This window comes from Kogia breviceps, chromosome 8 (assembly GCF_026419965.1).
Source record: "Kogia breviceps isolate mKogBre1 chromosome 8, mKogBre1 haplotype 1, whole genome shotgun sequence".
Classification (NCBI taxonomy): Eukaryota; Metazoa; Chordata; class Mammalia; order Artiodactyla; family Physeteridae; genus Kogia; species Kogia breviceps.
Window position 1 is genome coordinate 47,892,165 of NC_081317.1, and position 27,452 is coordinate 47,919,616.

General features: G+C 35.6%; 1 protein-coding gene across 1 annotated transcript in view; it reads left to right on the plus strand.

The window, feature by feature from the left end:
• PLAA (phospholipase A2 activating protein) overlaps positions 1-25,284 on the plus strand; it is a 39,098-nt gene extending 13,814 nt beyond the window's left edge. Inside the window, exons 3-14 of the mRNA XM_059072965.2 lie at positions 960-1,060; positions 1,148-1,268; positions 3,509-3,676; positions 4,144-4,279; positions 6,352-6,521; positions 10,161-10,318; positions 10,999-11,218; positions 13,068-13,139; positions 16,010-16,078; positions 18,821-18,922; positions 20,683-20,847; positions 21,882-25,284. Coding sequence (XP_058928948.1) covers positions 960-1,060; positions 1,148-1,268; positions 3,509-3,676; positions 4,144-4,279; positions 6,352-6,521; positions 10,161-10,318; positions 10,999-11,218; positions 13,068-13,139; positions 16,010-16,078; positions 18,821-18,922; positions 20,683-20,847; positions 21,882-22,447 — 2,048 coding nt within the window. The 3' untranslated portion in view covers positions 22,448-25,284. The remainder of the gene's footprint in view (positions 1-959; positions 1,061-1,147; positions 1,269-3,508; positions 3,677-4,143; positions 4,280-6,351; positions 6,522-10,160; positions 10,319-10,998; positions 11,219-13,067; positions 13,140-16,009; positions 16,079-18,820; positions 18,923-20,682; positions 20,848-21,881) is intronic.
• The last annotated feature ends 2,168 nt before the right edge of the window (positions 25,285-27,452 follow it).

Below are 27,452 nucleotides of genomic sequence, written 5' to 3' on the forward strand. Positions count from 1 at the left end.
TGTTTCTTAGGGTTCCTTGTTCCAGCCCTTTATTACGCCTGGTGACCAGAGTCTAGAAACTCTGCTTCAGTTCCTCCAGAGAATAAACCTCCAGTCTCCTTCCTGCAGTGGATAAGGATGTACTTTCCTGACACTGTAGGCTGAGAGGAGAGGTCTAGTGTTTCACTCTGTTGTGTGCAGCCTTTGAATCACTCTCATTTTTCAGGTCCTCTGCTTAGCCCCATCCTCTATGGAACCTAGTGGCTGGATACTTAGTCTCAGTTTTGTGGGGCCAGTTACTCTGCTTCTAATCGCTTTCTGTGTAACCTTCTCCATTTTGCTAAGTCAGTTATATTGTTTTCTGTTTTCTTTGTCCTTGTAGATTAATACCATTTATAGCATTACTGTGGATAATTGGCCATTTTTAATCAGAACTCTGTCTTTTTTGTTACCATGTTTTTAGATAATTTTTCGTATTTATAATTTTTAGCTTGTACAGTGTTACATCAAGATCATAAGGCATTTAATTAACCATTTCATTACTGTTGAGTAATGAAATGAGTCAGCTTGACTCTGGTTTTTTTCTGTCATGTTAATAACTAAAATGACCCTAAATAACTATATAAATAGCGTTTGAAAATCATTTGCATTATTTTCCTGTGTAGTTTCTTAGAACTGGAAGGGATTGTGCAACCCACTTAATCCTGCTCCCTCATTTTACAGTCTAGGAATCTGATGTTAAGTAATATCCCTGATGTCAGACAGCTCCTAAGTGGTATAGCTAGGACCTGGACCCAGGCAGTCTGGCACCAGAGTCTGTGCTCTTGACCGCTGCACTCTTCTGCATTTCCATTGAGTTGAGCCTTAATTAGCTAATACTGTCACTTCATAAAGTGTTTTTAAAATTGTAGTGTTTTAATAACTAGCAAGGTTGAGCATTTTTCTCTATGAAAATGTGTTAATGCCTTTTTTCCGTTTAGTTTGTAGTCTTTCATCTGGAAAATTTGGGACATTACTTAGTGGCTCATGGGACACTACTGCTAAAGTCTGGCTGAATGACAAATGCATGATGACCTTACAGGTACAGTAGGTCTATGTGAATATTTGAGTAAATAATTAAAGATGATGATTCTGTGGCAATTTAACTTAATGCCCATTTTTTTCACAGGGTCATACAGCTGCAGTATGGGCAGTGAAGATATTACCTGAGCAGGGCTTAATGTTAACTGGGTCAGCAGACAAGACTATTAAACTGTGGAAGGCTGGAAGATGCGAGAGGACTTTTTCTGGTAAGATCAGAGTAGACAGCTTTTGTAATCTCTTTGCTTCCTATTTGCGCAGGTGATTTTTTTTCAAAAATTTAGAAGTTTTAAAGTGGTATTTGAAAAACATCAGTGTATTTGAGCCATTTAACTTGGGTGAATGTAAATTTTCTGACAGTTAATATGTAATATCTTTCTTTCTTTCTTTATGGCTGTGTTGGGTCTTCATTGCAGTGCGCAGGCTTCTCATTGAGGTGGCTTCTCTTGTCGCGGAGCACAGGCTCTAGGTGCGTGGGCTTCAGTAGTTGTGGCTCACGGGCTCTAGAGTGCAGGCTCAGTAGTTGTGGCACACGGGCTTAGTTGCTCCGTGGCACGTGGGGTCTTCCCGGACCAGGGCTCGAACCCGTGTCCCCTGCATTGGCAGGCAGATTCTTAACCACTGCACTACCAAGGAAGCCCTGTAATATCTTTTAAAAGATGTACTGAGACCTCTCATAAAACAACCAGATATGGACTAATAAATAGTTACAATAGGGGTACGTGCTTCTGTGTATTTTATATATGTAATTTTTGGTACTCAGTGTTTTGGTTGTCATTTGAACAAGTTCAGCGTGAAACTTCCAAGCATAAGTCTTATTGAGGGTGGGTCAGTAGTGTTATCTTCATATATGAGGAAAACATCAGTCGTGCTTTTATTAATATTGAAGTGCATTGTTTAATAATAACAACTTTCAGGCTTTGTTTATGTTGTGGTTTCAGGTGGGTAGTCTTTTAAAACCTCAGCTATTAAATAACTCCTAAAACGAGGCATCTGCTGTCTAATAATGGAACTGATGATTTATTTGTGGGGCACTTAACATTTTTGGTATGATTTTGTTTGTTAGTTTGTTTTTCCTTGCTTTTATTTATTCCTTAAAAGTTGATCAGCATCCTGGATAATACTTCAAGAAGTCCCTTTGTGCAGATAAAACTATCTGTAGGTGGAAAATGGACAATGAATTGTAACTAAACATCCCTTTGTTTCTGCTTCCATACATACAACATGTGTGTTAAGTTTTTATTAATCTGTTCTAGCTAATCTGAATCAGCATAAGAAATACTGAGCATGGGAAAGGTTTTGACTGCTGATCTCCTTTATTAGATCACAAACTTCTGAGAATGTTTTGTCTTAAAAAAAAAATTGTAGTGGCATCTATAATGCCTCAATTAATGTTGAAAAAATTGGAATCGTATCAAGTTTTTAAAAACATTTAATATCCTTTGATGAGAGGAATAAATACACACACACATATGTATATATACAATCAACATAACACAAGAAGTTTTCATTCCATAAATTCTTGCCCTTTTAAAAAATCAGTAGTCATTTTTTATTTTATCATTTTAATGCCTGCATTTATATAAATTATGAAATATTTCCCTTGGTAAAGCAACAATGTTTGGCTTTATATTTATGTTTTGGTTGAATCAAAAGAGGTAGGAATAAGAGTCAGGAAACTTGAATTCTTGCTGTAGCTCTGCCACTGATTATGTGGTTTTAGATAAATTAATCTCTCTCAACCTATTTCACATTTTAATAAAGTTTACTTTTTATGATATAGATTTTATTTCAAACTCTTAAATAATTGAAATCTTTGTAATCTTAGTTTTTCTTTTCTTGGTGCTTTATAAATATTAATCTCAGTATTATGTGGTGAGAAATTTAGGGGATATTTACTCTTTGTTATATATCTGTTTATATTTTAATATTGTGTATGTTATGAATTACTCTTGTTATTGGGGAAGAAAAGTTGAAATGAATTGTCAAGTAAAAATTGGGGGACTTCGCTGGTGGTCCGGTGGTTAAGACTCTGAGCTTCCACTTCTGGGGGCACCTGTTTGATCCCTAGTCGGGAACTAAGATCGTGCATGCCACGAAGCCAATCAATCAATCAATCAATCAATAAAGGATTTTCTTTAAAAAAAATTGTGGGGATCAGAATTGTATTTCTGGAGGGGTTTAAGAAATTTTTAAGAAATAATTTAGAGAAGATATGATAAATATAGAATAAGTTCCCAAGACTGGTGATAAAAAATACTGCCAAGCCTACAATACAAATTTTGGCTCTCAGGTTTTTCTACCGGAAAAAAAAAAAGTATTTCTCTAACTTGAAAATCGGTTTTTAATGTTCACTGGTATGTGTTTTATAATGTTAATAAAATACATAGAGCCATCAACCAAATGATCCATTTTTATTGATTTATCTTGTTCTTTTTTTTTAATACAGGGCATGAAGACTGTGTAAGAGGCTTGGCAATTTTGAGTGAAACAGAATTTCTCTCCTGTGCAAATGATGCTAGTATTAGAAGGTGGCAGATCACTGGCGAGTGTCTTGAAGTATTTTATGGTCATACAAATTATATTTATAGCATATCTGTCTTTCCAAATTGTAAAGGTAAGACTGTCTTATACTACATATTTTAAATTTTGTATTGAGCATTGTTCTATTCCATCTTGAGGTGGGGGGTGGAGGGCTAATGATTTAAATCAATTTACTAACTGTAACTTGAGTAATTTAGTAACTTTATTTCATAAGTATCTTTTTCCTAAAGGAGAAAACTGTATGATCATCTTTATATTAATTCAGACTGGATGGTGTGTTGTAAAAAGTTCTTGGGCATCTGAGGAAAGACTTCTTATAATTTATTGGTATAAAGTATAGTGTGTAAGATGTGAAATATATAAAAATGTGATTTTTTGAAGTTGTATATTGTATAAGTGACAAATACATAAAATTTAAAGCTATAATTTATAAATACTTTGGGGTTTAAAAATCAGTGTGCCTATTTAGAAAGGTGGTATATATAAATGTACTTAATTTTATTTATTCAAACTAATTTTTCCTGTATTCATTAATTTTAGATTTTGTGACAACAGCAGAAGACAGATCTCTGAGAATCTGGAAACATGGGGAATGTGCTCAAACAATCCGACTTCCAGCTCAGTCTGTATGGTGCTGCTGTGTGCTAGACAATGGTGACATTGTGGTTGGTGCGAGGTATTCATGTTCTAGTCAATCAATCAATAATATGTGTCTAGGCCTTAGGTAGGTGTTAGAGTGCACAGAGATAAGCCATAGGAATTTCAGGTGAATTGGGGAGACCACAAGCACATTTGTGTTACTAAACAAAACAGTAGTAGGTGTAACAGCTTTTGCACTAATGATACATGATATATTATAATAGTATTGCACTGTAAGTTGTGCAGTCGAAACATGAAATTAGAGAAGTTAGAGACTGGTGTGGGCAAACTTTCTGGAGAAGAAGAAATTTGAATTGGGTTTTGAAAGATAATGAAGGAAAATGGTAGAGGAACAATGCTGGGGAACAGTGGATGACAGGGGAAGATGGTGGGGTGAGGCTTAATTATGGAGAACCTGGAATGCCCAGCATTTGTTAGATTCAGTGTTTGGGGTTAAAGGGTTATAGCTCTTGAGCAAGAAGTGCTGTGATTAAAGAGAAACTTACGAATTATTAAATACATAGGTTAGATTTAACTAGTGGTGACAATGGGCAGGGCACCAAGTTGGTAAGCAATTGCAGTAGTAGGTGTAAAGTTATGAAATACTGACCCTGCAGTGCTAATGGATAAAAGACGAGAAAATGAGATAATGCGGAGGGAAAATGATCAGAAGGGGGGTGTCAGAAAAGGATAGAGTTTCAAACTTTGGATGATTAGAAGTCCACATTAATAAAAATGGACAAGAGTGAGAATTGGTTTGGTGAAGAAGGTGATAACTTCCTGGGATCCAAGTGGTGATAAGCCACACTCATGCAGATTGGTCATGGGCATTGGGACTGGGTCCTAGTGTAGCAGCTGAGACTGAAAATCAAGATTGGCACAGAACTTCCAGAGTCAAGCAGTAGGGCATCTTTCTCTGAGGGAAGAAACTTAGAAGGGGAGGAACAGAACTAAAGACTGAACTCGTGATACACTGTGGGTAGAAAAAGAGAAGCCAGTAGCCTAAACAAGCAATCCAGATGTTGAAATTCAGAGATGGAAAAGAGATTTGGGAGGGAGATTGTGATCAGTGTCAGTAAGTACATGAGGGGTTAAGGAATGGAAAGTTAGGAAAGCTTTTGGATTTGCTTTGAAAGATGTTAGTAGTGACTTTTTTGACATCACATTTTCATAGAAAATGATAGAAAAAGGTAAATGAGAGGAGACAGATGAAGAGTTTTTTTAAGAAATGGATGAGGGAAAGGATTTTAGACTACTGTGGCACTGAAGGCAAGAGGAAAAAGGGTGACAGCCATAAGGGATACAGTGTCTAATAAAGCGGATGTATTTTACTCCCTGGCTGGGCCAGAGGTTGATTTGTTGGTTTAGTTATTTTCACCCTAAAGTCATTTAATGTTGAAGAAAAATAAACAAAGGGGTAACACTGCTGTTAGTAGAAGGTTAAGTAAGAAAGTTTTTCTGTAGAGTTGAGTAGGATTAGTACAGTTGAAAATGGCTAACTTGCCTCCCCTACCCCAAAATTTCACAAAGAGAAATTATGGAAATGAAGTCATTTTTCTGAGAATAGAGGCTGGGACTGCCATCTAGTCCAGAGGTAAAGCTGTTTTTTTCTTGATTCGGGTTACATTGCTAGTTAATGGCACAGTAAGGACAGGCTCCATGCATTTCTGATGAACAGATATTGAGCATCTAGTATTTTCTAAGCCGTATGCTGGGTATTTGAGCCCTTTATAAATTAAACAGTTTACTACCCTTCTTTATACCATAATACCTATGTGTGTGATACTCACTTTAACAGTGTATGCTATGTCTGTAGATTTTTATGATGGTAAATATTTAATTTGGAATTGAAAATTGTGTTAAATATATATTTCTTTGTTCTTTGCCAGTAACTTTTTCCTTAAATAGTCTTTTTCCACCCTTTCCATTGCTTTAGAAAGTAATAGAGGGTAGTGTGCTGAAATCAGCATAGTTCTATACTCAGCAATAAATACATAGTAACATTTTTCATATTCACAAATAACAGATTTTTTTGCTTTGGATCATTGAAGTGTGATAATGTTAACCTACTGTGGCAGTGACTTAAAATCAGTTTCTGTTTCCTTATAGTGATGGTATTATTAGAGTGTTTACAGAATCAGAGGATCGGACAGCAAGTGCTGAGGAAATCAAGGCTTTTGAAAGAGAACTCTCTCAGGCAACCATTGATTCCAAAACTGGTGATTTAGGGGACATTAATGCTGAGCAGCTTCCTGGGAGGGAACATCTGAATGAACCTGGTAAATATTTCAATGTATCTAGTAGTAAAAAATGCTACCATGTTTGCCTTTTGGAATAATGAGTGACAAGAAAAAAAGTTTGTTTTGTTGAGTCATTCAGTAGTATTATTCTCATAGCCAGGTACTGATCTTTGAGACTTTTTATTATGCATAACCACAGTGAAAAATCATGTTCGTTTTGCCTCTGCCTCATAGTTTTAAAGACTTTGAGCTAAGTTCCCCATAAACAGGAATCTTTTTTTCTTTAAATAAATCACCTAATACTTAGCTCATATATAGTAGGTGTTCGGAAGTCACTCATTTAATACCTTTTGGTTGATTGGATTCTCTGAGAGGTTGTACAGACTAAAAATAAAAATGAGTTTAAATAAAGCAATGTCTGCTTAATGAGTTAGGGATCATTTGAGTTTAAAAATCAGAGGACAGTAGTTGTCTCAAATGAAATCTTAGGTTGGATTAGATCCATGATACCTTGGTCCGTGGACCCCTGGGGATTCTGAGATCCTTTCAGGATATCCATGTGGTCAAAGCTAGTTTTATAATACTAAGATGTTATTTGCCTTTTACACTGTGTTATCATCTACATTTATGGTATAAAAGCAGTGGTGGGTAAAACTGCTGGTTCCTTAGTACATAGATCAAGGCAGTGGCACCAAACTATTCAGGTAGTCATGGTGTTCTTCACTGGTATGCAGTCGTCATTAAAAAAAAAAAAAAAAAAGCCATCTGCCCTTAAGAGTGTTCCTGATGAAGCATTAAAAACTAATTTTGTTACATTTTGGCCCTTTAGTACATGTCTTTTTTAACATTTTGGATGACAAAATGTAAAGTACACATACAGTTTACCGAAGTACCATGTGCCTCAGGGATAAGTACTTCTGCAGTCATTTGAGTTGCAGGCTGAGCTCTCCCTTTTTTCAGGGAATGCCATTTTTATTTCAAATAACGACTACGGTTATTCAGGCTTAGGTATTTGGCAGATGTTTTTTGAAAATGAACAAAGCGAGAATGTCACTTTAAGGAAAAGAACTGACAGCATTTGTTGCCAAAGATAAAATTCAGACTTCTAAATGAAAATTGAAATTTTGGAAGACTTGTGACATTAGTGGTAATATTCATAAATGCAGTTTTTTTATATTGAACAATAAAATGTGTAATCATATGGAAGATCTGCATAGCTCAGTGAATCAGTATTTTCCAAATGACCAGTTCATGGTCTTACAAAATCATACATGGGTAAAAGAACTGTTCAAAGTATAAGATAGACCAATGGATTTTAGTATAATAGAGCATGAAAAATTCATTGATACAGTTTCAGATTCTAAATTTGTAACCTTTAGGATCTACTACTTGTAGAATATCCACATTTTTTTGAAAAGGCTGTTAAACTAGTCCTCTGTTTCGCAACTGTATTATCCATATGACGCTGGATTTTCTTTGTATACATCAACCAAGCAACAGATTGCAACAGGTTAAATGCAGGGGCAGGTATGATAATCCAGCTGTCTTCTATTAAGAGAGACAGTAAAGAGATTTACAAAAATGTACAATGCCAGACTTCTCACTAAATTTTTAAAACTATACTTATTTTTCATTGAACTATTATTTATTCAATATGTAATGGGTCTGTTACTGTTTTCCATGAAGTAAATATAGTTTTTGCTCTTCTCATTTTAAATTTCAAATTCAGTAAATCAACTGATATAACCTACATTTAAAAAAAGTTGTTTGGGCTGCTGAATAACATTTCTGACTGTAAAGAAATATTGAAACCAAAAATTTGAACACCACTGTATTATTTCATGTTTTTAATATTCTTACAGTTCTTTGCAAAAATGTAATCTTTTTGTCTCTATATACACAGTCAATAAATGTTTACTAGGTACCTACTGTTTGCCCTGCATTAGTCTAAGCTCTGGGGAATACAGATAACAAAAGGGACAGAAATCTCTGTTTTCACAAATTTATGTTCTACAGGAGGAGACAGATAATTAAAAAGTTAATAAGTAAATATACAAGTATGTCAGATAAGTACTATGGGAAAAGTAAAGCAGGCATTGAGTTTTAATAAAAAATAAAACAGGAGTTTAAAATTCAGTTGTCAGGAAATGTATAATACTTAGGATAGCACTGGCTGCTGTAATAGATAAATGCTAAAATGTCAGTGGGTTAACACAAGAGAAGGTTATTTGTTGCACATTTAAAGTTCAGTTGACAGCAGGGTATGCTGGAACGTGTTCGTAGAATAATTTTACTCCTCTAGGTCATTCAGGGACCCATGCTGAAATCACCATCTTTATCATGTGCTTGCAGGGTCCCCTTGGTTATAGATATTCAGCCACCAGAGAGCATAAGAGGAGAGGGTAGAAGATGATGGACTAGGCCTAGAACTGGCATTTATCACACCCACCCAGATTCCACTGACCATTACTCATTGTGTAATCTAGGGACTACAGAATGCAAGGGGGCGGAATAAGGTAGTCTCTGACTAGACAGCTACAGCTCTACCTATTGGAATAGGAGCAGGAATCTCTGGAGGACAGCTAGCAGTCTCTACCACTGAAGGCCTTGCTGAGAATGTGGCTTTCAGGTAAAGTCCTTAAGGAGACAAGGGAGCAAATCTTGCTAACATCTGTGGAGAATGTCATAGGCAGAATAAACAGCCAGTGTTATAGACCCTAGGGGGCTCCAGGGCCTATAGTAGAAGGCCATTGAATCAGTCCAACTGAGAAATAATGGTGGTAGGAGTCCACTGAATCAGTCCAACTGAGAAATAATGGTGGCTTGTACCAACAGGTAGCAATGGAGATGGTGAGAAGAGGTAGTCTTTTAGCTATATTTTAAAGATAGAGCTGATGGAATTTGCTGAAGGATTAGAATTGAGAGAAAGGAATCACACTTTTCTACTCTTTTTGGCCTGATCAGCCAGAAGAATGGAGAATCATTTACTGAAATGAAGTATTGTCCGAAGATACTCGTTAATAAAACTTGATTTATTTTCAATCAGCCAGCTACTTTTTAGTAGAATCACATCTTTTTAACCATCCTTTAATAGAGTTTTTTTTAAAAAAAATAAGTTTATTTATTTATTTATTTTTGGCTGTGTTGGGTCTTCATTGCTGCGCACGGGCTTTCTCTAGTTGCGGTGAGAGGGGGCTACTCTTCATTGCGGTGCGTGGACTTCTCACTTCTCATTGCGGTGGCTTCTCTTGTTGCGGAGCACGGGCTCTAGACATGCGGGCTTCAGTAGTTGTGGCACTTGGGCTCAGTAGTTGTGGCTCGTGGGCTTTAGAGTGCAGGCTCAGTAGTTGTGGCACACGGGCTTAGTTGCTCCACAGCATGTGGGATCTTCCTGGACCAGGGCTTGAACCTGTGTCCCCTGCATTGGCAGGCGGGCGGATTCTTAACCACTGTGCCACCAGGGAAGTCACAATAGAGTTTCTTTTAAACCATTATTTTCTTTTTGGCCAGTTTCCAGTAGAATTACATTTTAAAATATTTTGTTTCATAAAATTTTCTATTAAACCAAAATACATATACTCTTTTATATATAAGCTTTAATGTTAAAACTTTTCTATCTGATGTTTGTAAATTTTACTCTGCCATTCTCTCTTTGATTCTTAAAATTTTTATTTTAAGGTACTAGAGAAGGACAGACTCGCCTAATCAGAGATGGGGAGAAAGTCGAAGCCTATCAGTGGAGTGTTAGTGAAGGGAGGTGGATAAAAATTGGTGATGTTGTTGGCTCATCTGGTGCTAATCAGCAAACATCTGGAAAAGTTTTATATGAAGGGAAAGTATGTCGACTTCTTTCTAATTGCTATTATCTTAAAGCATTAGACAAATTAAAAGTTTTCGTTTCCCTTTCCCTGTGCTAATAAAATTTTCTTTGGTGTTTTGACATTTAAAAATAGATTTCAATGGGGAGATTCTCAGTCTTGAAGTAGATTTTTTTTTTTTTTAATGTCTTTGCATGTAGAGGGAGCTGCATTTGTGATGGACACAGCCATTATTTGCCTTTTGGTAGTTACATAGATAAGCTGTTCCCGACCATTTTGGATTAGACGCTTATGTGTCACCTTTCATCTAATGCTTTGTGCCTAGCTATATTTAACTTGAGAGGCCATGAGGGACCCTGCAGGGCTGTGCTTATAATGCCAGCATGTTTTCATGAGTAGGGTAAGGTAACAGCTAATACTTTTGGCCTTGAGATCAACTAATTGGAAACCATCCTTTGGTCTTACAATTAATATGTAGTAATAATCCATCCCCCACATCTACCTGCCAGTGAACTACTATTCTTGCACCACATGAATATGGTTGCTATTAAACTTTATTTGCCAAGTGGAAGATTTTAAAATTGTGCTTTGGAGAAAGTTTAGCACTATGATTATTAAAATAAATCTGTGTTATGTATGTCATAAATTTATGTGAACAGATAGTAATCACTTATCTCCTTTTTATATTCCTATTAAAGGAGTTTGATTATGTTTTCTCAATTGATGTCAACGAAGGTGGACCATCATATAAACTGCCATATAACATCACTGATGATCCCTGGTTAACTGCATACAACTTCTTGCAGAAGAATGATTTGAATCCTATGTTTTTGGATCAGGTGGCTAAATTTATTATTGATAACACAAAAGGTCAAATGTTGGGACTTGGGAACCCCAGTTTTTCAGATCCGTTTACAGGTAAGTTAGGGTTTGTGTTAAGTCTTATATACTTCCACCAATGTTGATTTTTTTTTTCTTTATTTGTTGTGTTTAAACACCTATTATGATTAGCTGTTTAAATAAAAACCAAGATCTGCAGCAGGTTTTTGCTGCAGATATATATTTTTGAGGCTCAAATTATAAGTAATTTTGTATTTATGGAAACAATTGTAAATCGTTCTCTTTCAAAAATACAGCCACACTGTAAACTAAATAAAATTAAACTGAAACTAATTCAGTCATTTGAAATGAAAAGAAACCTGTAAGTTCCTTCATGTTATTGCTTCTTTTTAAAATATATATTTTGGTGAAATTTAGTAAATAGTAATTCTGTTTTCACATGAGGCTAAATTAGTTATGCATCAAATCTAGAACTGAACTGTGGGTAGTTTTAGTTTACATGTTATTTGCATTCCACATGTTCATTTTAAGTCAGTTGTTTATAACATAGTATACAGCGTCTAAAATGTTATTAATGGGTTAGGTTCTCATGCCAATAGTATTATAATCCCAGTAGTATTAGTCTGAGTCTGGGATCCTTGGAAATGGAGTTTAATTCTAGAAGTATTAGCCTGAGCTCTGGGCCCTGGGAACTGAGGCCATGTTATGGGATAGATATAGAGCTGGCCCTATATCTATCTTTTCTTAGATATAGGGCTAGCTCTAAATAAAAATTTGAAATTGACACTTTATTGTTAATGGGTTCCTGTTATTTCTGACTCTATCTTTCATGTGCTCGTGCTTTTCCTTGTTTTGCAAGGATCCCATATCCTCTTCTTGTCTCAGGTCTTTTTTTTCTCTTCTTCCCTCACAGATGCTTCATGCTCCTAAATTATCTCCTCTCCTTCTAGTTCAAAATTCCATTGTTTGTTCACATAATAAAGTTAATCTCACCTGCATATTGACTTAAACAGATTATCAGACTGATTCACTATGAACTATAAATGATAGGACCCTCCCAGCAGATGCACTTGACAGAACAGGGAAAAAAAAATGTTTATTACCTGGATATTTCTGTTGGTTGTAATATCAGTCTACAGTACAAAAGAGTACTGTATTTTATAAGCTATCTTGTGGGATGGAGGACAGATATTAAAGCAGCTGGCTCTGTCTGGAAATCTAAAAACGATTTGGCTTTTTTGCTCTTCTGAAACTCTATCAGCATCCTTAGATATATCTTTTTATAGACGCCTCTGATTATTTACTTAGAGATACTAACAAAATGTACTCACACACACCACACATTTGTAAATGTATAAATGGGAAATCTGTTTCCTTTGAACCACTCATCCCCTTTGTAATTTTCTCTAGTAGGTTGTAAGCTTCAGTGGATACAAGCAATCTTGTTCCCTGCTGGATCTCAGCACAGAATGTACTGTTTGACACATGAATTAATGAACCCAGCGGTTCTCTAAAAAATTCACATTTCTTGCCTGTGGTTTGATAGCAACAACAGCAGCAGGAATTCTAGTGAATTTGTATAGGAACAGGAACTGATTATATGTATATATTATTTAGGTCAGAGACCAACTGCAATTTATCTTTTTATATTTGAATTCCTAGTTATTTTAATATTTAAGTGCAGAAGCTAAGATATAATAAAGGATTAAAGTTAACAAAAACAAAACTTGGAGAACATTGAAATTTTAGTTTCTTACTAACCTTTCCAACTATAAGACTTCTGACTATAACTCCTCTTATTCTGTCATGGGACAGCCTTGCTCTTTTATTTCTCCCCACATTTAGAGTCTTCTGATGTAAGCATTGTGCCATTTATGAAATTCAGGATTCTGGCGTACTTCAGATTTTTCTTTGTTTGCATGCACAGGTGGTGGTCGGTATGTTCCAGGCTCTTCATCAGGATCTTCTAACACACTGCCTGCAGCAGATCCTTTTACAGGTGGGAAGCAGTTTTGATCAATATGTCTTTCTTCACTAAATGTATAACATTTTGTATTATATAGCTTTACATTTTGAAGATATTATCCAATAACTGATAATTCCCTTATCTGTGTTTCCAATTTTGATGGATCTCCTTTTCTTTAACTTCTAATTTTTTCTTTTTCCTCGAGTACTTTTATAGCTTTCCTCATGGCTTTTAATAACATATTATTAAAATTCATCATTTTCTCCAGTGGTCCTTCCTGAAAGGAGAGCAGAGTCATTAAGAGCATAGATTTTAGAGTCAGACAGACCTTGGTTCAAAATCTGGCTCTACAACTTACTTGCTATGAGAAGTTGGCAAGTTACTTAACCTGTCTGAGCCTATGTTTTTTATCTGTGAAATTAGATAATAGGGGAATCCACCAACCAAGACACAGCATGAGTGCTATCACTGGCGAGATGCTACTGATCACGAGCAGAGAAGGAGCCATGTGAGTCCCTGAGATTGGATGGAGCAGTGCAGTCAAGAAGTTTGCCCAGGCATAATTTGCCTTTAGCATGGAAGGAGACAGTCCACCCAGCTACCCAGGATTAGTCTTCCTAATCTAAGTTATTAATGGCCTTCATGAAGCCCTGGAAGTGTTGGTGTCTCTTCAAAGTGACTTTATTTACCAAAGGTATGCATGCCTCAGCATCAACACTACTGGAAAAAAATTGGACTTTAATGCAACTGAAGAAATCTCTGTTTTCAGAATAGCATTTGATGTATTTTATGATGCTGTTGTTGGATCTTCAGCCAGAGTTCCTGGACAATATACCAAATTTGGGAAGAAATTCGTAGTATTTATGGTATCTATTGGCCTTGCAGACTTAGTACTGTGAGCTCTAAAAGTGACCGTATAGTCCTTTCTAAACCATAGATGGGACCAACAGACAACCTTGGGTCAGTATCATGAAGTTGTGAACTGCTCTCAGTGAGCTTCCCTTCTCCTGAGAATGCATTGGTGGCCCAGATGCAAATAAATAGCTGTACCCTGTGCAGTGTACCAGTGTACTACAGAAACCAACTATCAAGCTAAATGTTGTGATAGCATGATGGCTATTAAGGAAGTCTTTGGTGACCCTGAAAAGGCAGTAAAGATCTGAAGAGTAGATAAGATGATAGCTTGCTCTGTCAGCATATTCAGGCACAGTGATGCTCTGAAACTTAGAACAACAGAGTTCCTGAATCTCATTAGCAGCTTTTTTTTGGAACAGAAAGAATATACCAAGCTTCAAACAGTACCAACAAAATCAAGAGAACAACTGGGGCCATCGTAACTGGAGCATGTCTCACTGTTGCACAGTGTCAGTAACTCAGAAGATGCACTGATGATGGAGATATGCAAGATAGCATACTAAAAGTTCAAGAGAATTATGGAATTAATAGGTTATCTGAACCACACTGTTATAAAAGATAGGTAAAAACGTTTGCCGAATTGAGATATTATAAAATTTAAGTGGTATAGTACATATAAAGTGTTTAGCAAAATGCCTGGAATATATTTAAGCCCTCAATATATGTTAGCTATTACTATTGTTGATGTTGTTCTTCCAGTTTTACCAACAGCACTGGGGCCAAAACATTCCCCATCTTGCTTCTAACTTAAGGTCAATCTTAATTCTTTTTCCTTTTCCTCATTTATATGATTCTCAAACATTTAATGTCAGAATCCTATGGGATGCTTGTTTAAGTTAGTTATTGAAAGGTCCCACCGAGAGATTCTGATACACTAGATTAGTGAGGAGGTTAAAAATACTCAGAGTCAGATCCCTTCCCCAGGAATTCTGATTATATGGTCTTGGATGTGGTTTGCTGTTTAGGTAGTTTTAAAAGCTCCCTATTGGTTTCTAAAGTGAAGCTAATTTGGAGAACTACTAGGCTATTATGGGCAGGCCCTGGGAGTCTGCATATTGAACCAGTGACTCTCATTCAAGTGGTCAGAGAACCACATTTGGAAGAGTGTAGGACTACCTTCTGCCTCATAATAATGCCTTGGGCAAATTATTCAGCCGTCCTCTTCTAAAATATTATATAATAATGATATCTAATTAATATTTAAATGATTCATGCATATAAGATGCTTAGCATGCTAGCCAGCATATGGTAAAAACTCAGCAAATCCACGTATTCTGTTTTCTTCATTATTTTAATGAATCCTGTTCATATCTGCAGTTTTGTTTTTTAGTTTTGTTTGCTTTTTCTGTATCTGTTGCACTGGTTATACCAACTCCTGAATATTAAGCTTAGAAGGGCTAGAACAATAGCTCATCTTTCTTCTTCCCACAAAGGCTGATCCAGGACTCCGAACATCTCCAAATCCTGCTGATTCTCTCTCTGCACTTGTTTTTCCTCTTTCTTTCTTTCTTTCTTTCCATTTTTCAATAAAGCAGCTACAACTGTTCTCAAATGTGAGACTGGGCTATTATCATTAGCATCCCTAACTCTTACCTGGTTCCTTTTCTATTTGTCTTATGTGCCAACTAATCCCGTCTCTATTTCAATAAAATAGTGTTCACGTTTCATTATGGAAACTTTTGACTTTTTTTCTCTCCAATCTATTAATGCTTTTGTAGTTTGTTAAACTTCTATAATTATAGTACATAAGGCATGTAATATTTATTTTATAACTTGAGAATTACTTTTCTGGCTGATTTTATTGAGATCTAACTGCATGCCAGATAACTGTTCTAAGCATTTTGCTGTATTAAATTTACAGCTGTTTTATTAAGATATTCTGAAGTGTGACTAATAATTAAAATAAGTCATTCTCTGTAAAGAAGGAGCAGTTTGAACTTTATCTTTTGCCATTACCTGTGCTTACGAGGAGTATTATTGCATTTTAGGTGGTGGTCGGTATGTACCAGGGTCTGCTAGTATGGGAACTACCATGGCTGGAGTTGATCCATTTACAGGTACACATTTTTCATTTCCTCTTTTTTTTAAAATTCATTAGTACTTTTATGTAATGAAAGTTTAAGGAAATTGGCATCTTCTTCTTGCTGGAAAACTTTATACAGTAAATCAAGACCAAACTTTTGACTTGGCTTTTAGAGTGTTCTCAGAATTGTGTCATTACTGCACATTAGAATCATCTGGGGAGCTTAGAAAAACTACTTCAACCTCATCCCCAGTGATGCTCACTTGATCTAACGTTGCTCTGGGTTGGGGTCTTAGCAAGAGTAGTTTTATAATTTTCTCATGTGCAGCCAGGATTGAAAACTGCTGTTCTACTGTGTTAAGGCTGGTTTCCTCACTATCCTTACAAAATCTGAGTTATTCCCATCTCCTCCGCCTCATTCGTATTTACTTAATGTGTTTAGAATATTATTTACTACATTACACATTGAGAGGACTCAGGAAAGAATTTGCTTTTACGATTTAGGCCTGGAATATTTGTCTTTCCCCTGAGCAATGAACTTCTTTTATTCTTAGTATCCAGCCTAGACCCTGACACATCTTACTTGTTTAGCATTGTTGAATATATGCAGGCATACTTTTTTACTGTGTATAGGCTGCTATAAAACGCAGAACTGAATTTGTGGTTCACCTCTTGTAAGCTTGACAGATCTCTTGGCATATATATTTCCCTATTTATTATCTTATACAAGAGAATATGTGTGACATATATGTTATTGAGCATAATAAAATATTCATAAACCCACCACTCTACTTGAGAACTAAGTTGGTATATGATATTTTAAGCTATTTTTTCATTGTGAAAGTAACATTGCTTGGCAGCATTGAAGTTTAATGTAGTAAATAATTAAGATTAAGGACTCTGGAGTGAGAATGCTTAGATTGAAATCTCAGTTCCACTACTTTTTTTTTTTTTTTTTTTTCCGGTACGCGGGCCTCACTGCCGTGGCCTCTCCTGTTGCGGAGCACAGGCTCCGGACTCACAGGCTCAGCGGCCATGGCTCACGGGCCCAGCCGCTCCGCGGCATGCGGGATCCTCCCAGACCGGGGCACGAACTCGTGTCCCCTGCATCGGCAGGCAGACTCTCAACCACTGCGCCACCAGGGAAGCCCCCACTATTTATGTGTTTTACCTTGAGCAAGTCATTCTGTTTCTGTGCCTCTTTTTCTCATTTGTGAAGTTATATCTACTTCCAGAAATAAGAGTTTAAAATTACAAAATATATGTAAATCATTTTATACGGAATAAATTCTTAGTAATGTTATACCTGTTGTATTACAAAAGAGTCTTAAAGTTAACAGTGCTTCCTCTCATTTTTAAGAAATTAAAGTTTTTAACAGTTTGGTGTATGTAATGGACCTTTGTATACCTTATCTAAGCCACTGTCATCTCTCACCTAGACCAATGAAATAATGGCCTCCAAATTGGTCTCTCACTCATCCTCTGTTTATGCCCCTCCCTTGACTAAAACCCTGTAATAGCTTCCCATTGACTATTTTCTCTTGCCTTGCATCACATTCCTCTCTTCCTTTTTTCTTCCATACTGGCCTGCATCAGTGTCTTGAGCATGGCATGCAGTTTTCTACCTCAGGAGTTTGGTACCGCTGTTCTCTTTGGGAATATTTGTGCCCTCTACTTTGCTATTTTGACCACTAATTATTGTTTGGCTTTTTCCCTCCTTTTTCTTTTTTATTTAATTTTGCAGTATAGTATTTATTAAATGAATTCAGTGAAACTTCCTGGATATGCACATATACCTCTTGCTAGATCCTCTAGTCTATCATAAGCTCTCAATGCATCCTGTACTTTTCCTTCAGAGAACTTTTCATTGTACTTAATTGTTTGGATGATATTTGATTTGCAATCTCCTTACCACAACTAGACTCTAACAACCAGGAGTACAGGCAGTGTCTTTGATCACGTCAATAAATATTTTATGCTTTGTAAGCAATTAGAATTAATTTTGTGCACTTACCTCTCATTCTTCATTTATCTACCTTCCCCCTTTCTATTCCTAATATACTCAGAAGATTAAAATGTTTTATTCATATTTTTGCAAAATACCTTCATTTTACATCAGAACAAAAATGTTGTATAAATTAAGATTTGAAATGAATGTAAGACATAAATTAGATTTAAATTCTGCTTTAGTTGAAGTAGCTTTATTCACTGAATATTGTTGAATTTTCATCTTGTGGCAGTTTTTTGTTCATCATCAGATACTGAGTTAGTGTTACTATAATGGGGACTTAAGAAGTAAATACGTATGCCCTTCAGGAGCTTACAACTTGGGAGGGATTTATAAAAATGATGTAGAAAATGATTGGAGAAAATGACAATGCCTACTACATGATTTGGAATGAGAAAAGAGAGATCAGTATGCCTGGAGAAGAAGGAAATGGAAAGTTTCATAATTGTTTTGTGTTCTTTGATCTTTTAAAAACTTTCAGTTTAGATTGAATCTTAAAAATATGAGAGAAGTAGAAAATATGAAATGGAAAGGCTTTGTTTTACGTTGAAGCTCCCATTCCAAAAACTAAAATTTATTATATTAACAAATATATACAGTATATAAAATCTTATGGATTTCTTTTCTTTTTTTTTGAAGTTGGTTGTTATTTTATTGCATGCACTGAATAGTTATGTATCTCAGTAATTTTGAAAACAAAAGTCAGTTAGAAAAATCTTGCTTTTGACCACTCTGAATGATTTTCACCTTCTTCTATTCTGTAAATAGGGAACAGTGCCTACCAATCAGCTGCATCTAAGACAGTGAATATTTATTTTCCTAAAAAAGAGGCTGTCACTTTTGACCAAGCAAACCCTACTCAAATATTAGGTAAGTGTATTTTAATTTAATAGTTTTCTTACATATCCACAGACTCCTTGAGTTGCTCTCAAGGCTGTTTCTCTCCTAAGCATGTGCTGGGAACCAGGTGCTTACATGATAGAGACTTGTATATTGGTATTAAACAACTGAGTCAACTAGAAATACACGATCTGATAATGGACATTAATACTTTATAAGAAACCTTACACAAATACAAGTAAATGCTTTTTGATGACTTTAATGAGAAAAAAAATTAAAGGGGAAAAATATCAGTCACAATTCCCTAAGCTCTTAACTGATTTCAGAAAAAAAATAATGAAAACGAATGAGTAAAGCATTTAAAAAACAAAGATCTTGTCTGTAAAAATGAAACTGCTCAGTTGGCTTTCATTGCTTTTACTGTTAATGTTTTCCTCAAAACAAAATGACTAGGTTTTGTTTTGGGTTTTGTTGATTTATTTTTGACTGAGAGTATTACTAGCTCTGTTTTCCTCAAAGATTATGGTGAGAGTCTATTGAGATAAGATAACATACATACCTGAATATATGACAGGGGTGTTATTGTTTTGGGGGGGGTTGTTTTGTTTCTCATCATCCTTCATACTATCTTTATAAAAATCATTTGTAGGTCTTTTCTTAATTGCTTTATTTTTGAACAATAAAGAAGGTATATACACTTTTAGACAACTTGACATTTTAAAACTCTTGTACAAATATAAAAGATCTCTTGCTTTTTTGCATTCCCTTAATAAACTGTTTTAATATTCTGTTAGTGTTAAGCAATTTTAATGCCAAAGAATAATGAAATAGATCCAAGTTTCCAGTTATGATAGATAAAAATTTGTAAATTTGGACATTGTATCTTCTTAAACCTTTTGTGATGGAAATTTGGGCTTTTTTATTCTTTGAGATGAAAATTTTTGAGGAAATAGTGTTAGATGACTCAAAGTAACATTAATGATGACAAAGATACTGATATTGAAGATGCATGTGAAGAGTTTGAAAGAAATAGTTTCATGAAATGTCAATATGGTGGGAAGCAAATTAACTATGTTTTAAAAAAATGTGATGTCAGGGCTTCACTGGTGGCGCAGTGGTTGAGAATCCGCCTGCCGATGCAGGGGACACGGGTTCGTGCCCTGGTCTGGGAAGATCCCACATGCCGCGGAGCAGGTGGGCCCGTGAGCCATGGCCGCTGAGCCTGCGCGTCTGGAGCCTGTGCTTCGCCACGGGAGAGGCCACAACAGTGACAGGCCCGCATATCACAAAAAAAAAAAAAAAAAAAAATGTGATGTCAGATGTACAGATGAAACTTAAGTCAATAAATTAAATATAAATACACATTTAGCTTTTTGACTATTGGCAGTCATAGAAGTTGCCATAAGTTGGCTAAAAGTTGTTATAAATTTTCTCTCTGAGAAAGTAGGGGATTGACTTATATATGATATAATATTACTCTGAAAAGCATTCAGAATGATAACAAATATGGTATACTTAAAAACTTACTCAAAGCAAAAGGCTTTAGAAGATCTTAGAAGACAACAGGTAAAATAAAAAGCATCACAGTAATCTTTCTTTTTCTATACTGTACTCAGCTTAAAACTACTCCCAAGCCTTATTCTTGTTTTATGGTCTTTGATAATTGCTGTGAAAAGTCTTACCTCCCCATGGTGTGTGGTAGAGTATGCTTATTGAAAATGTTGGCATTTATGTGATATATCTGCCTAATTACAGTTAGAGAATATTGAAGGTTTGGATTTGGGTTCTAGGTAAACTGAAGGAACTTAATGGAACTGCATCGGAAGAGAAGAAGTTAACTGAGGATGACTTGGTACTTCTTGAAAAGATACTGTCTCTAATATGTAATAATTCTTCAGAAAAACCCACAGCCCAGCAACTTCAGATTTTATGGAAAGCTGTTAACTGGCCTGAAGGTACAGAAACACTCTTTAAAATGTAACTAGAAAGCAGAAAGTATATCTTTTCATTTCTATCCATACTACTGGTGTTTCTAGATTAAATAAAAGTTGACATGTTAGTTGAAATTCGCATTGGGAAAAACTTCACAAAAAGGATTCACTATACCACTGTAACTCATAGTCTTGCTTTGGTCACATACCTTAAGAGAATCTGAAGGTAATGTAATGATCCCATATATAGACCATTTTCTATACTCTTTCAGAGCATTTGTGGATTCCCTGCAAGCCATCCACAAAACTCTATCTGACCTGTTAAACATAGGCTACAAACATTTGCTATAAGTATGTTTTCTTTTATTTAGTTAATTAATTCTTTTTTATTCCAAAAGTGTCCTCTTCCCCATTATTTTTTCACGTAATTGATTTATTGGAGAAAAAAATCATTTTTCCTGCAAAATGTCCCATATTTTGAATTTGGCTGATCACTTAATGTGTTCCTCCATCTCTGTTTTTCCTGCTAGACATAATTAGATTCTGGTTCAGTAGTTTTTTTCGGGTGAATATCCTTTATAAATGATGTTGCAGACTACCTTTATATCACAGGGCCCATAATTTCTGCTTTCCTCACTTTTAATGATGTTAAGATTGTTTAGCGCATTCATTTACATGGTGTCTACCCAGTCCCTTAAATATAAATCCTTCCACCAATGTGTATAATAAGCATCCTATTGGCATTTGTGAACTGGAATTCTCCTATAAAGAACTTTCCCTCAATTCTTTGGTCTTATTTTAGGATTTTTTAAAAGTAAGGTCCCAATCCTTTGCACAAATATTTATTGAATACTCACTGTATGTCAAGCTATTTTAATAACCCAGGAGAGTTACCATATTTTTAAAGTAATGTGATCTTGTAGCAATAAATACAGTCTCTATAAATATGAAAAATCAGTTAACACAGGTTTCAGAAGTAAACACATTTTGTAAAGCAGGCATATGATTTTTAATGTTTAAAATGTTTTTTAACATTAATGAATTTTTCTTTTCAATAGATATTGTCTTTCCTGCACTTGACATTCTTCGGTTGTCGATTAAACATCCCAGTGTGAATGAGAACTTCTGCAATGAAAAAGAAGGAGCTCGGTTCAGCAGCCATCTCATCAGTCTTCTGAACCCTAAAGGAAAGCCAGCAAACCAGCTGCTTGCTCTCAGGACTTTTTGCAATTGTTTTGTTGGCCAGGCAGGACAAAAGCTCATGATGTCCCAGAGGGAATCACTACTGTCCCATGCAATAGAACTGAAATCAGGGACCAATAAGAACATTCACATTGCTCTGGCTACATTAACTCTGAACTATTCTGTTTGTTTTCATAAAGACCATAACATTGAAGGGAAAGCTCAATGCTTGTCAGTAATTAGCACAGTCTTGGAAGTTGTACAAGACCTGGAAGCCACTTTTAGACTTCTTGTGGCTCTTGGGACACTTATCAGTGACGATTCAAATGCTGTACAATTAGCCAAATCTTTAGGTGTTGATTCTCAAATAAAAAAGTATGCCTCGGTATCAGAACCAGCTAAAGTAAGTGAATGCTGTAGACTTATCCTAAATTTCCTGTAACAGTGGGCTAGGGGACTGAGATTTTAAATTGATAAGTATTTTTTTTTCTCACATTTCACATGACTGATTACAGATGATGAAAAGAATGCTGTGGATTAAGTAAAATTTCAGATCTTGTAAAGTGGGGGCAGGGGAGGGGGGAAACAAAGGAGAAATAAAATTTTTGCACTGATGAACTGTGAAATTTTCCTGGGTAATGGGGATAGGTTAATAGTTCAGAGATAAATTAAGAATGAGCTATGACCAACAGCAATACAACTACAGTGGTGTAGTTCCCTTACCTTAGCTAACTGGAGAAGACAAGGGCTTTTATTTATGTAATCTGCTTTACTACTTACATACCCCAGACTGTTCATTGTTCGTGGTTGTCTTTTATTTAATTTCTGCTCTACTCATTTCCATTGCTGGATTCTTTCAACAGCACTGATTGATTTCAAGGTCTTGTTTTAGGACAACTACTTTAGAATTTTTAAAATTAAGTTTGTTATAAATTATTCCATATATTGAAAAGATATAATTTCTTCATTTAAGTCCTTTGTAAATAGAAAGTTTGTTTGATGGCTCATTTTTAGTTGAAGTAAAAGCAAGTTACTAAGCTGTGTTATGTGTATCAGTTCAGACAGATGAAGCCCCAAATTGACTACAGGCTTATGATCCAGTTTCTTTTCCCCTTCACTATTTGAGGTAACTTCATTATTCATTCCAATTTTGATATCTGATTGTCTATTTTTGGTCATTTCCATTATATCAAAGGGAATTTGGAATGTGTTGAATATTATCAGGCAGTTGAGAGAGCAAGAATACATCAAACTGTTATTTGCAAGTCCAGAGACTGTCATGGGAAATTAGTATTTTTGAGCCTCTAACATGGTCCCCGTATAGTGCTAAACACTTTGATATTTAATTCCCAAATCCTGTTAAATGTAGGGTGATGTTATCTCTACTTTTAGAAGTAAAGATAGTGGGATGACTCATGATGGAAAAAAGGAAAAGTACAAACCATGCCATACTTCCTGGAGAGGGAGGGGTCACAAATTTGTCTATGAACATCCTAGCAACTAACACCAAGAAGGAACCAACCCATTAATTATATAATTTATTGTGTCTAAGAGAACCATAATTTCTTAAGAGAAGTGTAACTATTCTTAATCTAAAATAGTGAGCATCATTCCCAACATTTATGATATATAGAACTGTGAATTTCCTGGCTTAATGCCAAATTGCAGTCTAAGAACAGTTCTTCCCCAATAAGAGGAATGGTTTGATTGTCTAGATTAATCCAAGGAAAAACTTTTGGAATATCAAAAGAGAATGGGTAAAATGTAAATTGAGGGGATATGTATTTTGCTAAGTATTAAATTACAATTTTCTGGTGTGTACCCAGATGTTAAATATTGTTTGTTGGTTAGGTTCCATTAGTTACCCATGCTTTGCTTTTTGTTGAATTGGGATTTAGGGAGTTAAGTCAAAGTTACTGCGTTACTAGTATAACTGGGTCAGCCTGGTTCAGTGCTTACAATACAGTGCTTTCTTTTTAACATGTCATGTTTAGCATGCAATTGTAAGTACAATTTATCTGCAATATTTTGAAACACTAAGTACCATTGAATAATGGTAGGATGTAAAGTCTTCGTTAAGAATAGGAGTTTACTCTTCAAAATGTAAGGGGTGGCAAATGGTAAACACTGTTTGCTTCCCATTAGTGTACAAGTGTTTTTATAACCACTTTTATTATACTGGTATATCATGTTTATTGAAGAAAAATTACAAAATACAGTTTAACAAAAAGGAAAAAAAATCCCACTTGAAAGATAAGTGATAAGTAGTGATCTAATTGTTTTAAATATTTTTTAAGTTACTTTTTTCCATGATTCCCTTTTTTTATGAATAGAAAAATACACATTCATTGAATAAAACACACACACATTAAATAAAAATTGCCTATAATTCCACTACCCAGAGAGAATCATTCTTGACATCTTGTGCCATATCAATTGGTATGTAAACATGTTTTATTTTTTTTAAAAAGGATTGTATGATACACATTGTTCAATAACCTGATTTTTAAACTTGACATACAGTACACATATTTCCACCTTAATAAATATATTATGTTATATCGATGTGCCCATTTCCTATTATCTGACATTGTTTCCTATTTTCAGCTATCAAGCAATGCTATGGCAAATCTCACAAGTTTCTTACTAATTCCTTAGGGTACATTTTATACTTGGAATTGGTAGGTCAAGTTAATGCACATTTTTAAACTTTCATAAATGCTGCCAAGTCACCTCCAGTGGTAAAAGTCTTTCATATTGTATTAGAAACAGTTGCCTGCAAAAGAGCTAAGTTATCATTGTCTCTAATTCATTAACTATTATAGTCCCTCTGGCATTACATTTTTTTTAAATGAGCATTTTAGGGAATTCCCTGGCTGTCCAGTGGTTAGGATTCCACGCTTCCACTGCAGGGGGGCAGGGTTTGATCCCTGGTTAGAGAACTAAGATCCCCCATGCCACACGGTGTGGCCAAAAAATAAAATGAGCATGTTATGATTTTTTTTCATGACTAGCTGAATTTAAAACTAAATAACAATGTGACAAAATTTTTTTATCTACCTCATAATCTTAAAATAATGGAAGAAGCATAGCTAAAAACCTCTTCACAAAGATAATTCTGGGGATAAGACTGGGTTATGGCTTCCTTAGCAGTTATCACTGTATATTATGGTTATTTTGTGAAAAGATAATAAAATATATAGAGGATCATTTGTGACGTATCATCCTTCCTAGAGGTCTTGAGATATAAATTACCCACCTGAGAATAGGAAATGTTATTCAATCATTAAAAAAAAAAATTTATAATTACTCTAATTTCTAGTGCATTTTTCCATAGAAAATTATACACAGTATCTCAGTCTGTTTCGGCTGCTACAACAAAAATACCATACACTTGGTGGCTTAAACAACAAACATTTACTTCTCACAGTTCCGGAGACTGGAAGGTCCAAGATAAAGGTGCTGGCATATTTGGTGTTTGGTAAGGGCCCACTTTCTGGCTCTTAGATGCTGTCTTCCTGTGTCCTTGCATGGCAGAAGCGAAGGGGGAGCTCTCTGGGGACCCCTCAATCCTGAGGGCTCCACTCTCATCTAATCACCTCCCAAAGGCTCCACCTCCAAATACCACCATGTAGGAGATTAGGTTTCAACATATTTTGAGGAGGCACATTCAGTCTGTAGCACACAGTGTAGTTGTCATTATAAATACAATTTTGAAGACTTTCATTTAACATCATTTTTCCATGTGTTCCCTTTCAATATTTTAATGAAAATGTTCATACATAAAATGAACACTCATTGACTTGTCAACTAGGTTCTGCAGTTGTTAACATTTTGCCATATTTGCTTTATCTCTATTGTTAATACTTGCATTTGAAATTATTTAAAAATAAGTTAACAAATAACACACTTAACTAAATACTTCATTATGCATCTTTTAAGAAAAAAACATTTTAGTTCTTTTTTTTTTTTTTTTTTTTTTTTTGTGGTACGCGGGCCTCTCACTGTTGTGGCCTCTCCCGTTGCGGAGCACAGGCTCCGGATGCGCAGGCTCAGCGGCCACGGCTCACGGGCCCAGCTGCTCCGCGGCACGTGGGATCTTCCCGGACCGGGGCACGAACCCGTGTCCCCTGCATCGGCAGGCGGATTCTCAACCACTGCGCCACCAGGGAAGCCCAGAAAAAAACATTTTAAAGAATATTCTTATTAATAACCACATACTAAAAGAATTAGTAATCTCATAAAATCTAATATCCAGTGTATATTCAAATTTCCTCATTGTCCTAAGAATGTTTTTTATAACTTGTTCTAAAGGATCTAATCTAAAAAATCAAGGTTTATGTATTGAATTTAGTTATTTGGTTATATGGCTGTTTGGTCTCTTAATCTACAACAGTTCTTCCATCTCCCTTTTTTTTTTTTTTTTTTATCATTGACTTTGAAGTGTGTTGGCCAATCCAGAATGTTAACTACTCCCATTTTGTATTTGTAAAAAATATTCTTATAACCCTACTGTATTATCTACTGTTGCTTAATAAATTACCTCAATACTTAGTGACTTAAAATAACACATTTATTATCTCAAATTTTGTGTGAGTGAGGAATCCTGCCACAACTTAGCTGGTTCCTCTGCTTCCTTGTTTCACATGAGGCTGCAATCAAGGTGCCCACAAAGGCTGGGGTCTCATCTGAAGGCTGGACTGGGGAAGGATGCATTTTTTTCAGCTCACTTACATAGTGTTCAGTTCTTTTTGATTGCTGAATTAAGGACCTCAGTTCCTAGCTGGCTGTTGGCCAGAGGGTGCCATCAATTTTGCCCGGTGGCCCTCCCTGACATGGCTAGTTGCTTCATCAAAGCCAGGAAGAGAGAGTCTGCTAGAAGGACCAACAAGAATCTTTATAATTTTATCACAAACATGACATCCCCTCAACATCAAGATACTCTATTGCTTGGAAGTAAATTACTCAAGAAAAGTGGATTACACAAGGTTTTGAATACCAGGGAGAGGGATCTTTGGTGGCCCTCTTAGAATTTGCCTGCCACACCTATTTCCTATAAACCGAAAGCTAAATCCAAAGGCTTGATTAGATTGAAATTAGACTATTGTGGCCAGAATATTCACGGGTGATTAGTACTGGTTTTTTGTTTGATTTTTTTTTTCTTACTTGATTGCATCATATCTGAGCTTCCTTAATGATGTTTTCCTTCCCTTAACTAAAGGAGGTTAGGAGAATAAAAATGGTATAACTGGCATTTTAGTTACCATCTCAACAAAGATGGGGGAACAATTTTTAAAGATTTCTTGTTCTTAAATATTTTTCCGCCTGTCTGCTTCCCAAAGTGGTTATCAGGTTTTATTTGTTTAATATTTGAAATTAGGATGCTTGTTTTCCAGGGGTACTCAGAAAGGCAGGATCTTGACTTTGAGGGCAAAAGTAAACCACTC